This window comes from Peromyscus maniculatus, chromosome 23 (assembly GCF_049852395.1).
Source record: "Peromyscus maniculatus bairdii isolate BWxNUB_F1_BW_parent chromosome 23, HU_Pman_BW_mat_3.1, whole genome shotgun sequence".
NCBI lineage: Eukaryota > Metazoa > Chordata > Mammalia > Rodentia > Cricetidae > Peromyscus > Peromyscus maniculatus.
The window spans coordinates 42926529-42941223 of NC_134874.1; the positions used below are offsets into that span (position 1 = coordinate 42926529).

General features: G+C 55.4%; 1 protein-coding gene across 2 annotated transcripts; it reads left to right on the top strand.

Moving 5' to 3' along the window:
- Positions 1–206: 206 nt before the first annotated feature.
- Positions 207–12883, top strand: Mafk (MAF bZIP transcription factor K). Of its 2 annotated transcripts, none has more exons than XM_006991100.4 (3): positions 207–511; positions 9504–9583; positions 10436–12883. In XM_006991100.4, the coding sequence occupies exons 2-3, from the start codon at positions 9548–9550 to the stop codon at positions 10868–10870; spliced, it is 471 nt and encodes a 156-aa protein (XP_006991162.1). In that variant the 5' UTR covers positions 207–511; positions 9504–9547; the 3' UTR covers positions 10871–12883. The 2 variants fall into 2 exon arrangements, with proteins under 2 accessions (XP_006991162.1, XP_015864857.1); XM_016009371.3 differs by lacking the exon at positions 207–511 and adding an exon at positions 8275–8506.
- The last annotated feature ends 1812 nt before the right edge of the window (positions 12884–14695 follow it).

Below are 14695 nucleotides of genomic sequence, written 5' to 3' on the forward strand. Positions count from 1 at the left end.
GACACCCCGGGTGTGCGTCACGCTCGCCTATCATCCCCCACCTTGGGAAGGGCGCACTGACCCCGCCCCGGGTGTGCTGGAGATGGACAGGGCCACGGGTTCAGAATGGAGACAACAGCACGTGGAGGGATCTAGGTGGAGTCGGTGACTAGAGGCAAGCAAGGGGCGTGGCCAACAGGGGGCGTGGCGCCGACGCTCGGCCTGAGGGGGCGTGGTTTTAGTGTGTGCGAAGAGGCGTGAGCAGCAAGAGGCGTGATCGGATAGGGGGCGTGGCCACCTCGGGGGCGGGGCGGTGACGCGCTCCGACGCGCGATCCCGGAAGCGGTGTCAGTACTGGGGAGCCGGCGGCGGGCGGCGGGCGGCGGGGACTTGTTGTTCTTCGCCGAGTCGGAGCGTGGAGTCCGGAGCGCGCAGGCGGAGGCGGCGACTACGGGGAGAGCGAGAGCAGAGGCGCGCGTGGAGAGTGCGTGTCCACGAGGAGCCGCCGCGCCCGGCCCCGCGCGCGACCCGGGTGAGTGAGGGGCTTCGGGGACTGGGGAGGGGGACCCCGGGTTCGCGCACCTGAAGGCGGCGCGCCCCGAAGGCCGCGGGGCCCAGCCTGGGCCTCGAGCACGTGCCAAGCGGGACCTGGCTTAGGGCCCATTCGAGACCCGCCACGTGCGGGAGAGCGGCTCCCGGGAGCCGTGCGCACCTGGCCACTTCCGTCGGCGTAGGGCCACCTCCCGGCCCCCCGCCACAGCCGCGACCCCGCAAGGGCCTGGATAAGTGGTGTCCCTTTTTAATCAGCTGACCGGCCAGCGGTGCCGGATGTGGAAGCTGTGGGTGGGGAGCGAGGCAGGTGACCGTCTTGGCCAGCCTATCGCTTCCGCCACTTTTCTTCAGGTGTGGTCAGGGGCCAAGGTCTCTTCCAACTCTGAAGTGTGAGGTCCCCACGTACGGTGAGCGGATAGGTGTGTGAAGAGTGTTGCGACGAGAAATCGAGCAAAATCTAGCAGACCCCAGGTGGAGAAAGCCTTAGGGGTCCTAGGTGGCTGGATTAGGTCCCTTTACGGGAGAGACTCTCCTGGCATTCTTACACTGGTAGGCAGCCACTCCAGCCTACCAGACTGCCCTGTTCACAGGCAGTCGATATTTGGGAGGCCAGGCAGCTTGGTGCTCTTGTTTCTCTTGTGAAGTTAGGCTAAGTCTTGCTTATCACACAGCTCTTAGAGCCAACACAGATGCATTTTAATAATTTACCCGCCAACTGACCAACAGACACTCACCTTTCTCTTGCCTGGTGCTCCCAGTTCCAAAAAGCCAGCTTATGCCACAGCTGGTAGGTAGTTCAGAGCATCCCTCTCTCTGGAATCACCAGAAACAGCTCTGGGACCCCGGGATTGGCACTGCTGAGGTCTTACTGTAACAAACCACGTTTCAGAAGGCATCTGGTGGCTTGCACGTGGGTACTGTGATGCCTCAAGCTGACATTTTCAAGCCTGATGTTTTTAGGGCCAGGGAGCTTTAAAAAAAGGGGGGGGGGCGTTGATATAAAGCTGTTATGTGGGACATATATAATCCCTGCACTCGGGAGTTTAAGGCAGGAAGTCAGCCCGGACTACGTAACATAGTTAGTTCAGTACCAGCCTTGGTTACATGGTGGGACTGTCACCAAAAAACAAACCAAAACAGAAAGGCGTGGATTTAAGCATGTGGATGGATTTAGGAAAGCTGTAGATAGGCAGGGCATACCTATAGCCTGTGTCACTGTGGACAGCCCCTACTGACGACAAAGCCTTCCTCGCCCCTTAGATAAATCAACAGGAGAAATGTTGTGAGTTTGACCTTGGTAAAGGAAATAAGTCTAATGTTATAACTTAAAACTAAAACATTTATTAGAGCAAAAAAGAAAAGCCACCAAGCCAGGCTTCTCTGGAGTACATTCCCCTCTTGTTCTTGAACTGAGCTGGGCTTGTAGGGCCAGGTTCCAAGTTCAGGGCTGTGTACTTTCCAGGTAGTTGCTAAAAATGGTAGTTGGACAGAGGGTCCGGGAGGCCATGTTTCCCCGAGAGTCGGCTCTTTCTGTGTCCCAGCCCTTTCTCTAGCACCCTCAAGGCTTCTGGCGAGACTTTCCTGGTCACTCTATCTCAGGGACCCTCAGTTTTCAGTCCCGGACTCTGCCGGCCCCAGGGTTTGTTTACAGTCCCTGGCATGTCTTGATCGCAGTCTAGACCAAGAAGTTATGTCTGTTTCTGCCCTGGCTGTTCCGAGTCTAAAGGTTTCTTGGAGTGGACTTTCTGGATCTCGGGTCTAGTCCACACGGGAAATGGAAATCAGGCCAGCTGGGAGAATTCTCTGTGTGGCCGATCTCGGGAGCTATAAACAGTGACTCATTCTCCCGCCCCACCCTCCCTGTCCCCCGCTCCGGGAAGATGCCTGGTCGCTTGTATTTACTTTTGCTTTTTATAAGTCACACATGCGTTATATTTCCTTTTAACTGCAGTTTCAGGAAATGGAAAGTGTTATCTGAAAATTTGTAGAATTTCACAGAGGTGGACCTGAGCTGGGTGACCATGTGCCTGGTGTAGGGGAGGGTCCTGCAGCCTCCAGCACTTGCTTGATGATGGCCTGGCCTGAGGTCGGAGATCAGGGTTAGAGGCTAGGGGCTGTCATGTCTGGTGGCACACCTGCCCGCTCTTCCATAGGGTTATCTGGTATGGTAGGGGGAAGGCTCACACCCTCTCCTAGGCTTCCTTCCCTGTCTGAATCCCTGCCTCTGCCTATAAAACAGACCTTTTTTAGTGCCTTGATACCCTGAGGGAGTTGGTATCAGTCACACAAGTTCTCTGCTTGACAGGGGATCAGTGTACAGCAAGAATTTCTGGAACCAGGTCTAGGTCTGACTCCCCAAAGAGAGCGGGGCTTTCTGGAAGAAGTGGAAGTTGAGGGTGGCATGGAGACCTTCGGTCCACCACAGCCAGGAACACTCATCAGCCAGAGCAGGAAGCCCAGAGCAGGAAGCTCGGAAGGGAACCCCAAGTCCTATGTTATCTGTAGGACTAAGTTTGAGGCCCCAAGATCAGAGCTGGGAATCTGTTGTACCAAGGAGTGAAGCTGAGCCATGCTTGGGGCTAGGCAGGAGACCTTGGGGCTGAGGGTAAGAGCTGGTTCTGTAATTCCAGCCCTTGGGAGGTGGAGGCAAGAGAAGGTCAGTTCCAGGCTAACCTGGGCTATGTGGACCCTGTCTTAAACAAACAGGTCTGGAGAGATTACTCAGTCAATGAAGTGCTTGCTTGAGCCCACGTAAAGATGTTAGGTGTGGTCACACACTCTGTTTTCCCAGTGTTGGGGAAGTAGAGACTGGAGGATCACTGAGCCTCTCTGGCTGGTCAGCTAGCCTAGCCTTAGTGGTTAGTTCCAGGCCACTGAGAGACCCTGTTTCAAAAAAGTGAGGGGTGGCCAGTGAGATGGCTCAGGGGGTAAAGGTGTTTGCCACGAAGCCTGATGGTGTGAATTCAGTTCCCCAAGACCCACATCATGGAAGAACCGACTCCCACAAATTATCCTCTGACCTTCACACACACTTTGGCAAATATATATATATATATATATATATATATATATATATATATATATATATATATATATATCCTCGCACACATACAGACATTTGCGTGTGCATACGCACACACACTCTCCTTATATAAACCAGGCTAGCCTCAAACTCCTGGAGATCCACCTGCTTCTGGTATCCAAATGCTAGGATTAAAGATGTACATCACCAAGCCCAGAAAAATAAATGTAATTTTTAAAAGTTTAAAAAGAGCCAGCTGGTGATGGTACGCACCTTTAATCCCAGCACTTGGGAGGCAGAGGCAGGCGGATCTGTTTCAAGGCCAGCCTGGTTACAGAGTGAGTTCCAGACAGGCTCCAAGGATACACAGAGAAACCCTGTCTCAAACAAAGAAACAAACAAACAACAGACAAAAAGCTTAAAAAGGAAAGCACAAGGTAAACAGTCTGAAGAACGACAGCACACACACACACACACACACACACACACACACACACACACACAAATCTGGGTTTAGCTGCTCTCAGGAGACATCCCCAGCGAAACATGGAGATTAGGAGGAGGCTGAAGCCCCAGGACCCCCAAGGACAGGGCAGAACCCCAACAAGGACCGGGTGGCAGAGAGGACCAGTCAGTCAGGGAGGGGAGGTTTGGGTTTGAGGCAGAGGGAGGGCAGCCACAGCTGAGGGGCTGTGCCATGCCTGCTGTCAGCCTGCGAGCTGTGTTAGTCACCTCTGGATGTAGCTGGGATGACACAGCTTCCTGAGATTGCAAATGCAAGGTGACCAGACGTCCTCTAGGCCAGGCAGACAGTTGTGGCTTATTGGGAGGGCGGCCAGCCGGAGCTGGGCACAGTAAGATCTGAGTGGTCTGTAGTGGGAGGAGGCTCATTTGACCGGCTGCGGTGTGGTTTGTCAGAATGTGCCCCCTGTGTGCATGTGCCCACTGTGTGCCGGTGATGTGTCAGACCCATATCTCCTTGGGGTCCTGGAGAGGGGACTTGGCTCTGGATATTTGTCAAAGGCTCCCAAGCAGAGGTGTTCACATCCTTAGTGGCTTTAGGTTGTGGCTTGCAACTGTTAAGAGTGCCCTTGCTGTCTGGGGTTTGAACCTGTGTCTTTGGACAGAATGTGTCACCCATCCTCATCCTCACCCTCCCTGCTCCCTTTCTCTATTTTGGGAGACCAGGAACCTGAAGAGCACACATCTTTGTCAGCTGGAGCGGGTTGTAGGAGCCAGGGTCCAGGGGGCATCATCCAGACCCCTCAGGTTGGTGTTACAGTTGCAGCAGGGAGTGAGGTGGGTGATCCAGGCTCAGTACCTTGGAGAACATGGAGACCCTGTGAGACTGCGGGACCTCCTTTTCTGATCCACCAGAGGCCTGGTAGCAAGGTCCCCATGGCTCCCTAGAGTCTGTTTCTCCTTTGGACCTGGACATGGTCCTTCTTGCTGTGTGCTAGGACTGCCAGGATGGCACGCAGGGAGGGAGGGCCAAGGCTGTACATGCCCCCGGGTAGTGTAGCACAGGGCTGGGACAGCTAAGGGTGGGGGGGGTAAGGTAGGAGATGCTATGCCTGGCTCGCTCATCTCTGAGAAGGACAGTCTACTGGACTACAGGCTGCCTGCACTGCCTGCTGTCCCTCTCTGAGAAGGACAGTCTACTGGACTACAGGCTGTCTGCACTGCCTGCTGTCCCTCTCTGAGAAGGACAGTCTACTGGACTACAGGCTGTCTGCACTGCCTGCTGTCCCTCTCTGAGAAGGACAGTCTACTGGACTACAGGCTGCCTGCACTGCCTGCTGTCCATCTCTGAGAAGGACAGTCTACTGGACTACAGGCTGTCTGCACTGCCTGCTGTCCCTGGGTGCCCAGGCTGGATTCTCACGCTCTGCCGTATGCCTCCCTGTTCTTTATGCATAGGGCCTTCTACCTCAGTCTATCTTGGAATAGAAGGGCTGGCCACCCTGTCTCCTGCTGGCTGGCTGAGTTTATCAGAGGATCTAGGCAGATGTGCCCTGCTTGGATTGGTGACTTAGAACTGCTGCCCAGGACCCCTGTCTTGACACCCACTGTTAAATCTCTTGATGGCCTTTTCAAATCGCAAAAGGCAACAGGAATGACGGGAGCGGGTAAGCTGCTTCTCTGGGGGTTCCCGTGGCTCAGCCTGGTGTGCTGTGTGGTTTGACTGTGGCCACTGAACCTCTAACCCCAGGCTCGGCAAGGTGACCTTGTTTGTTTTTTGCTGGGTGGTGGTAGCACGTCTTTAATCCCAGCTCAGGAGGCAGAGGCAGGCAGATTTCTGAGTTCAAGGCCAACCTGGTCTACAGAGCAAATCCCAGTACAGCCATGGCTACACAAGAAACCCTGTCTCGAAAAACAACAAGCTGATTTGTTTTTGTTTAGAGATGGGGTCTCCAGTTGCCCAGTCAGACCAAGGATGACCTTGAACTCCTGATCAACCTGCCTCTACCTCCCCGTGCTGTGATGACAGTGTGGCTCCTTTATTTATTTGTTATTGAAACAGGATCTCCCCATGTAGTCCAGGCTGGCTTTGAAATTGAGACCAGCCTCTTGCCTCTGAGCTCCAAGTGCTGTGATGACCTGAGTGAGCCACCACCATGTGGCTCAGTGTTTTGATATCACATTTGTCTTACAAACGTCTGTCACAAATACAGGGCTCTTTGGTGCTGGGGCAAGGCTCCCAGTGGACCTCCAAGTCCTGGGGTTTATCCTCAGCACCACAGGAAACCTCCAAACACCACATTCTTCTCAGGACCCCTTTACATTCCTTTTACTTTAAGACAGGGTCTCCCTAAGTTGTCTAGTGTGGCCTTGAACACACACTGTAGCTCAGGCCAGCCTTCAACTTGTGATCCTCTTACCTCAGCCTCCCAGGTGCTGGGATGACAGACCTGCCTTGACCTTTGGATAGGTTGGGACTGTGCCCATGGGCTTGGTGTGTTTGAGGCAGGGGCACCGTCCTGGCCACACACTAAGTTGCTGAAGATCTCTGTCCCCCAGTCTGTTCCCCATGATTGGCAGCAGGCAGAAGGGCACACCTCTGACCCAGGGCCAACGTGGGCCTCACCTTTCACCTGGACAGACTTCTATATTGTTGGCCATACAGGATGAAGTCTGAATTATCTTGATGGGTGTCCAAGTGTCCCTGCTGAACAGGGTTCCAGAGGCAGAAGCCTAGCTGGGGCAGGGTAAGCCGGGGTAAACACGATAGCTCAGCGTAAGTGTGCCCCCAGGACTCCTGAATGGGGGCTTCTCAGCCGGGACCACCTGCCGCTATTTCTCCCCTCCCCTTTTTCTGAGGAAGTGACCCGAGCATTGGCAGGGGTTGGCATTTGTCCGTGGCCTCTTGGCTTCATGTGTCCTCTGTAAGCCAGCTGAGGACTAAAGAGGGTCCCTTAACCCAGACCCAGCAGGAGCCCATGAGGTGGGTGTACATGGAGAGAGCCAGGGAGGGGCCCTTTCTGCTGACCAGGTGATCCAGTGTCAGGCCCCTGCCTTGTGCACATCCTGGCCACCTGGGTGTCACAGCACCATCATCACGGGAGTGGAAAGATTCCTGCCCCAAGCCGAGCCCTGGCCTGCCTATTTCAGCACCCGTGGATCTGTGCTGAGTCCCCTTTCTTCCCCAGCACCTTCCTTTTCCGCTGGCAGTGGCCCCTGGGGCCCGTGAGCGTGCGGGTGGGAGGGGTGTCCTTGTGTGGGAATGTGAGCCGGCTCTGTAAACAGCCTGTGACTCACCACATAGCTATGTCACTGACGCTGGGGTTGCAAGTTGGAAGAGATGCCCAACCCCTCCTCCCTCTTGACGGAAAACTTTCTCAGGGCTCCCGGGCTCCCAGGCGCCTGGCTCCTGAGCGTTCCTAATGGAGTGGCGGAAGCCTGTGACTAACCCAGGGCTACTGTAACCCAGCTGGAGCTGGAGGGGATCTGTGGATACAGACTTTGCCCACATCCCCATGTGGCCCCTTATCTCCATTAGATCACCCCACCAGCTCTAGTCCCACCTCAGGTCCCAGATGGGTAGTGTCAGGATGCATGCTGGTCTACCTGAGCCTCCTCTAGGCTGGCTCTGCCCCTGTCCTGCTCTGCTTGTTGCCATTGCCTCTGAGAGTGACCAGTGATGTCACCAGGGTGCTGGGTGTCTATTGACAGAGTCAATACCTTGTCTCCCGCTGATGGCTTTTTGGCAGTGAGGGTGGTGGGCAATGGAGACAGGACCCCATCAGAGGTGGGATCACAGGGTAGAGAGATCGGGACTCAGGGCCCCAGGTTTGTGGGGGAGGGGACAGTGGAGGTCACCCACTGTCTTGTTCATGCCTGTCCTCTACACTCTCCTTTGTGTGATTTCCCTGACGTCCCTTGTTCTGTGCCTATCTTTGTCAGGGTTTGAAATACAAGAGGTGGGGGTGCATCCCACCAAAGGCCGCCCGGTCCCTCTTGCCCCTTCCCCAGTTGTCAGGGAATGAATGGGTTTGTTTACTGCCTGAGAACCTCGTGTTGTCTTTCTGCACAGGCTTGACCCACAAGTCCCGAATGCTTTTGGGCTTCTCCGTTGCCATGGAGACCATGGGGGGGGTTGGCTACATCCCAAGGTCGCCATGGCAACTATCAGAGGGGAATCATGCTTGGGATGCTTTGGCTGGCTTTTTCATGAATGATGAGGGTGTGTGACACAATGCAGACTGGAGAATGAGAAGGGCGGGCGGGCGGGCGAGGGGGCTGGCGGGCTGGCCACAGGCACAGGTCCTGCCAGACAGCCCAGTGGGTCTGCCAGGTGGCCGCAGTCTCCTGCCTGTGTCTCTGGCTGGATCCTCTGAACTGCTGTCCACCAGTAGCCCCCACCCCACCCACAGGGGCCTTGGGGGTCACTCTGAGGGGCTGGGGCGGCCTGGGAGGAGTGGTGATGTCACAGCTGCAGTGTCCTTCACAGCGGTAGGTGTCCCATGGGTTGCGGGAGGGCGGGGCTGAGGAGGAGTGGCAGGTGCTCTGTACCCATCTGTCTTTGGGGGTGAATGAGGTTTTGGGGGAGGGCCACCCTTCTCCCTGGTGATCCATCAGGAACTCTTCTAAGGGACACTGTCCCAAGACCCTCTTTCAGAGCTGAGTGCTGCAGCTTGCAGAGCGGGCTCTGTTGCTGGCGGGTCCCTCTGGTCCTGAGGATGCAGCACCTGGTACCCCACAGCTGTAAAGACCTTGTCTGAATTTGGGGGGAGCGGGGAGACCCAGAGCAGGAAGCGACAATTTTTCATGGCCCGCAGTTACTCCACAGTGCTGGGATGAGCTGGGATGGGGAACTGGACGGCAGCCCCCATTGACCTAGGGGACCTGTCTGCCCTGGAGCCTGATGCTGGAGCATGAAGTGTGGTTGGGGTTCACTTCTGCCTGCTAGGCAGATATAGCTTGGCCAGGATGCCCATGCCAGATTGCTTAAGACAGTGGTTCTCAACCTGTGGGTCATGACCCCTCTGGGGTTGAATGACCTTTCACAGGGGCTGCCTAAGGCCACCAGAAAACACAAATATTTACATTATGATTCACAACAGTAGCAAAATTAGTTATGAAGTAACAATGACAATAATTTTATGGTTGGGGGTAACCACAACAGGAGGAACTGTATTAAAGGGTGGCAGCATTAGAAAGACTTAGGAAGGCTGAGAACCGTTGTCCTAAGCTCTTGTGAACTGGGTGGGGGACATGTTACTTTGTAACTGAATTGGACTTGTTCTGGAACATGTGGTAGAGTTGCTGACCAGCCATGCTAGGACGGGAACACATCAGCTTACATGTGCATCCACTTTGTTTTGGAACTAAGGTTTTATTGTTACTGTCTTGGGTTGTTGAGAGCAGAGCTGTTTCCAAGTATTGTTATTCAGAGGCCATGTCCTTAGCTTGCTAGGTCCTAACCCACGCTGTTTCTGTGTCTTTCCAGCTACAGTTTCCTGGTGGTTCCGTCCTGGTGACAGGGCCCGGGTTATGACGACTAATCCCAAGCCGAATAAGGCATTGAAGGTGAGGCGGGCTGGGCTAGCATGGGCTGTGGCTGGCACTGTCCTGGCGTGGCACAGGGAAGGCTCATCCTGTCCTGGCAGCCCCGCTTTCACAGCACTGCCCCTTGAAAGTGACGTCAGCTTTGTCCTCAGGAAGTGGGGAAGGATCCCAGGAGAGGTGGGACAGTGGCCCGGAAGAACCTGGCCTTGATGACCAGGGAGGTAGCTCACAGGCGGAGCGGTGGTAAGGCAGGTGCTGAGTAGATCCTAGGCGCTTGGGGCTGCATGCACAGGCCCTTCCTCTGGCCAAGCTCTTCCCCTAGCGCCAGGTTGGCAGAGCGGTATCCTCAGGTGAGCTGGTGTCCCTTCTGCCGGCCCAGGCCCTTCCTACCTTCTGGGCCTTCTCAGCCTCTATCACCTGAGTCAGCTTCCTTGCCTCACAGGCTCCTGCGTGCTGTGTGCTGGGCTCCCTTGAGTGAGCCTTGGCCGGCCAGATTCAGGCTTTGCACCAGTGGGTAGATGTGAGGGAAGGGCAAGGCTACTGTATCGTCCTGTCCTTGCCTAGAAACGCTTGGCCAGAGCATCTGAGGGGAAACATGCCCGTTCCATGTGTGTCTAGAAAGCTTAAGAAGTTGACCAAGACCTTACTTCCCTGTTCAAAGAAGGTTCATAGCAACAGCAGTGGGTAGTTTGTGGCACCAGGCCATGGGCATAATCCGGGAGTCCCGTGCTGCCACCTGGCTGTGGGATGGGAACGCGGGGCAGGTGAGACGCACCGCTGGGCCTTTGTTGTACCGGATCCCAGCCTTCGGTGACCGCCAGGCCCGTGCCCCTGGGTCCCCCTGTGCTAACGCTTGCTGGTCTGGCTCCTTAGGTTAAGAAGGAGGCGGGCGAGAACGCCCCTGTGCTCAGTGACGATGAGCTGGTGTCCATGTCGGTGCGGGAGCTGAACCAGCACCTGCGGGGCCTCACCAAGGAGGAGGTGACTCGGCTGAAGCAGCGGCGGCGCACACTCAAGAACCGAGGCTACGCGGCGAGCTGCCGCATCAAGCGTGTGACGCAGAAGGAGGAGCTGGAGCGGCAGCGCGTCGAGTTGCAGCAGGAAGTGGAGAAGCTGGCCCGGGAGAACAGCAGCATGCGGCTGGAGCTGGATGCCCTGCGCTCCAAGTACGAGGCCCTGCAGACCTTCGCACGCACCGTGGCCCGGGGGCCTGTCACGCCCACCAAGGTGGCCACCACCAGCGTCATCACCATCGTCAAATCCGCCGAGCTCTCCTCCACCTCTGTGCCCTTCTCAGCCGCCTCCTAGTGCCCGCCGGGGCCGGGCCGGGCGCGGGCAGTGGCACAGCCCTCGCGCCTACCCCGGGCTCCCTGGCACAGATTCCCCGTGTCCACTTGCCCACTGTGGACCCTGTGGGGCTGAGGGCAAGGACAGCGGGGACAGGCAGATGCAGGAGAAAAGGGAGGCTCTCGCGAGCCAGTGCCGCAAACCAACCCCCACTCGCATCTCTCCTCCCCGGGGTGTGTTTGTCGTTGCTGACAGGCGCTGCATGGGCCACCACGATGATCAATCAGGCCCCTGTGGCAGGGAGTGAGGACTCGTCTTCCACTTCTCCGGTGCCTGTCCGTCAGCACCATCAGTGCCATCCCCTGAGGGCCTCCAGCTGGGGTGGACACCATACTGTCGCTTTCTGGGCGCTGGCCTTCTCGTCCTTATCAAAGGGCGCTACAACCTGCTTTAGCCCTTAGAGCCAGGTCCGTGTCCTGGGAAACAGTCCCCAATACAGTCACCTGCAGGGGCTAGTACATGTGCTCCTGTGTGTACACAGGCTGCCACCGCAGCCTGTGACGGCAGGAAGCCGCGGGGCCAGGTGGCCACACAGAGCCTGTCCAGTATGTGTGCTGAGGGTTGCATGGATGTCCTGGAATGTCCCTGAGGGTCTGGTAGCTAAGGAGGCTGCCCGTCATGGAGCAGGCCACCTGTCCACAGAGCCAGCCGACAGCGGGGCTTGGGTTCTCTGGGGCTTAGCAGAGGAGAGGCTGGAGGGAGCCCGTGAAGCCTGAGAGAGGTTGAGGGATATGGGAATGGCAGTTAAGATGTGTCTTGTTGCTAGGAAGAACTAGGAAGGAGGTGAAGTCCTGGTGGCCGGGGATGTGGAAGAGGCCTAAGAGACATAGTATGGAGGGACAAAGGGTGCATCTGGAGGGCCTGTGGACACACCCCCTGTGGGTGTCAGCAGGGGCCCAGGGCAGACTGTAGGTGCAGATACTCTGCAGCTTTGGTGCCCAGTTGTTACCCGCCTATTCCTCCTTCATAGAGTTCCGGGTCATTGGCCATCTTGTGCTTTCTTACTGAAGGGATTAAGGCCTCCAGGCCCTGAGGAGTGTGGTGGACAGGGAGTGGGGGGCGGGCTGAGCCAAAGCCAGGCACTTAGAAAGCACTGTTGGAACCATAGCCTTGGTAGGTAATCCATATTGGATATCAATAAGGACCATGGGATATTTAAAGAGAGAGAAGATATATATATATATATAATTATATACACATTTTATCGTACAGATTTTTCATAACAATTTTCTTTCCCAGTTTGATACTGTAGATCTTTATTAATGCAGAGTAGGTTGGACAGTGGGGTGGGGAACTGGCCATGGATGGAGGCCCAGGGTGCCAACAGCTTTCCTCAGTCTTTCTGTGGTGGCGCTGGACATCCTGGGTCACTGGTGAAACTTGTTCCAGCAGGTATCACACTGGATGAGTGGTCTCCAGGGTGGGCTACAGTGCTAGGCAGGTGGCCACTGGCTGTGGGTTGCTGCCCACTCCTGGCCCGTGGTGCCCTCCTGAGCCTTGGAGGCTCCATACTGTCGGCCTTCAGGGTGGACGGGACTTTCATTGCTACCTGGAGCACCCGCGCACCGTACTTGCCTGGAGGGGACTGGGAAGGGTGTGAGCATGCCCCGTGGCTCTATGTCCCTGAAACGTCATCGTCACGATTTAATATATGGATGTTTTTATTTAAGATAAAAGTGAGTTTTCTGTCTTGTTCCTCCAGCTTCTCAAAGCAAGCTTTACTTTTTCAAAGGGTGACAGGGACACATGCTGACCACGCAGAGGCCTAGTGTCCCCAGCCACCTGCTACTTGGCAGTTTCATTTCAATATTTATTTTTTTTGTGCTTCCTCCCCCATGTTATAAATTATTGAGAAGAGATCACAGACTGTTGACCCCCTGTCTGTGCCCCGCCTCATGGCCACCACCTAATTTATTGCTGTACATGTCGCTGTGACTGCTTTTGTATCTTTGCAATAAAGAATTTCCTGTTTGAGATGCTTCCGGTGTGTGGATGGTGATGTGGGTGGGAACCCCGCATCCTGCCCTACAGCCTGGGCTGGCCCTTCCCTGATGAGGCTCAGTTTTCTCTTCTGCACCTGATCCTCCCTGGGAGCCTCCTGGGATGCAGGGACTACCACAAGGTGACACCTTCCACCTGCACTTGTGACTCACCTGCAGATATGTCTGAATGTCCAGGCTACCCTAGCAAGAGGCCTTTGATGGCCAATGCAGCCTGTGCTTTATAGTTGGGAACCTCGGGGACCTGAGCCACCCCTTCCTCAGGGTGGGCCATGTCACCTGCTTGGCCCCTGAACACTGTTGAATGGGGTCTAGGATGAACATGTAGGACATTGCAAGAGGGGCAGGGTGTCAGGGCACAGGGCAGTGCAATGTCCATTGAAGCTAACAGAATGCTCTTCTGAGTCTGAGAGCTGAGGACATGATTTGGTAAAGCGCTTGCCTTCCAAGTGTGAGGACCTGGGTTCAATCCCTAGAAGCCACACACGATAGCCAGGTGCACATTTGTGCTCTCAGTGTTAGGGAGGCAGAGACAAGTAGACCTCGGGGGCTCACGGGCCAGCTGGCCTTAGGCTACTTGGTGAGTTTCAAGACAAAGTCTCTGGCTAGGCCAGATTTCTCTCCAGCTGACCCCAGAATCTGGCTCCAGCCTATATAGCCTACTGTCCCTGAGTGGCAACCAGCCTCTGTGGGCAGACGGACTATAGAAGGTCCACTCGTGGCACACCCACACCAGGTCCACTCTGGGGCCCTCAGCACAGTGTAGACCACTTCAGGTTTTACTTGGGTTGCCTCACACACAGGGACCAGAGGTCAGGACAGGTTCAAAACGGCAGAAGCCCTTCATCATGGCTCATGCCTGTAAATCCCAGTAGTTAGGAGGAGGAGGTGGCGGGATCACTCCCAAGTCCGAGGGTAGCCTTGGCTACGTAAGAGTTTGAGGTTAGCCTTGGCTACATAGTGAGTTCCAGGCCAGCCTAGGCTACAAAGTAAGACCCTGTCTGAAGGAGTGGGGGCTAGTGTGATGGATTAGTAAAGTGCCTGCCATGTAAATGTGAGGACCCGAATTCAGATCCCCAATACCAACACAGAAAACTGTCACGTGTGTAATCCCAGCAATTGTAGGGGTGAAGACAGGCAGATCTCTGGGGCTCACTGGCTAGCAAGCCTAGCCAAACTGATGAAGTTCTACGTTCAGTGAGAGATCCCGTCCCAAAAATTAATGTGAAAAATTACTAAGGAAGACATCCAGAACTGACGTCGGACCTACTTACTAATGTATACACACACGCATATATGCCTGCACACGAAATAGCAGGTTGTGCCAGGGTGAGCCCAGTGACTGCTTGGCAAGCGGCCCCCTCTTGGGCCCCGTAGGCTGGACTTGCAATTGGTCCTTAAGCCAGGGCGATGAGACCGAAGCCTTCCTCTTCTCCTGGTACTCCAATTGCTCCCCATCATTTTTTGAGCACCTCAGCCTGGCCGGATTCTTCTGACTCAGTCCGTAGCCGCATTCCACCAGAGCCCTGGGTGCCATGTTATCCCTGGCCCAGCTTTGCTATGTGTCAGAACGTAGGTGGTGGGAAGAGGGAAGCAAGGCTTAGTGACCCCTACTGGCATCATCCCCTACTGGCTTCATTTCTTAACTTGTTTCATTTCTTTGGTTGGCACACCTTCCCCCAGTACCAGGGTACAGAGGTTCCTGGTGCGTGTGTCGGGGTTTTGCGATGTTAATTTTTGCCTTCTCTCTAAAGCACAGACCCCAGCTACTGCCCCAGGCCCAGGA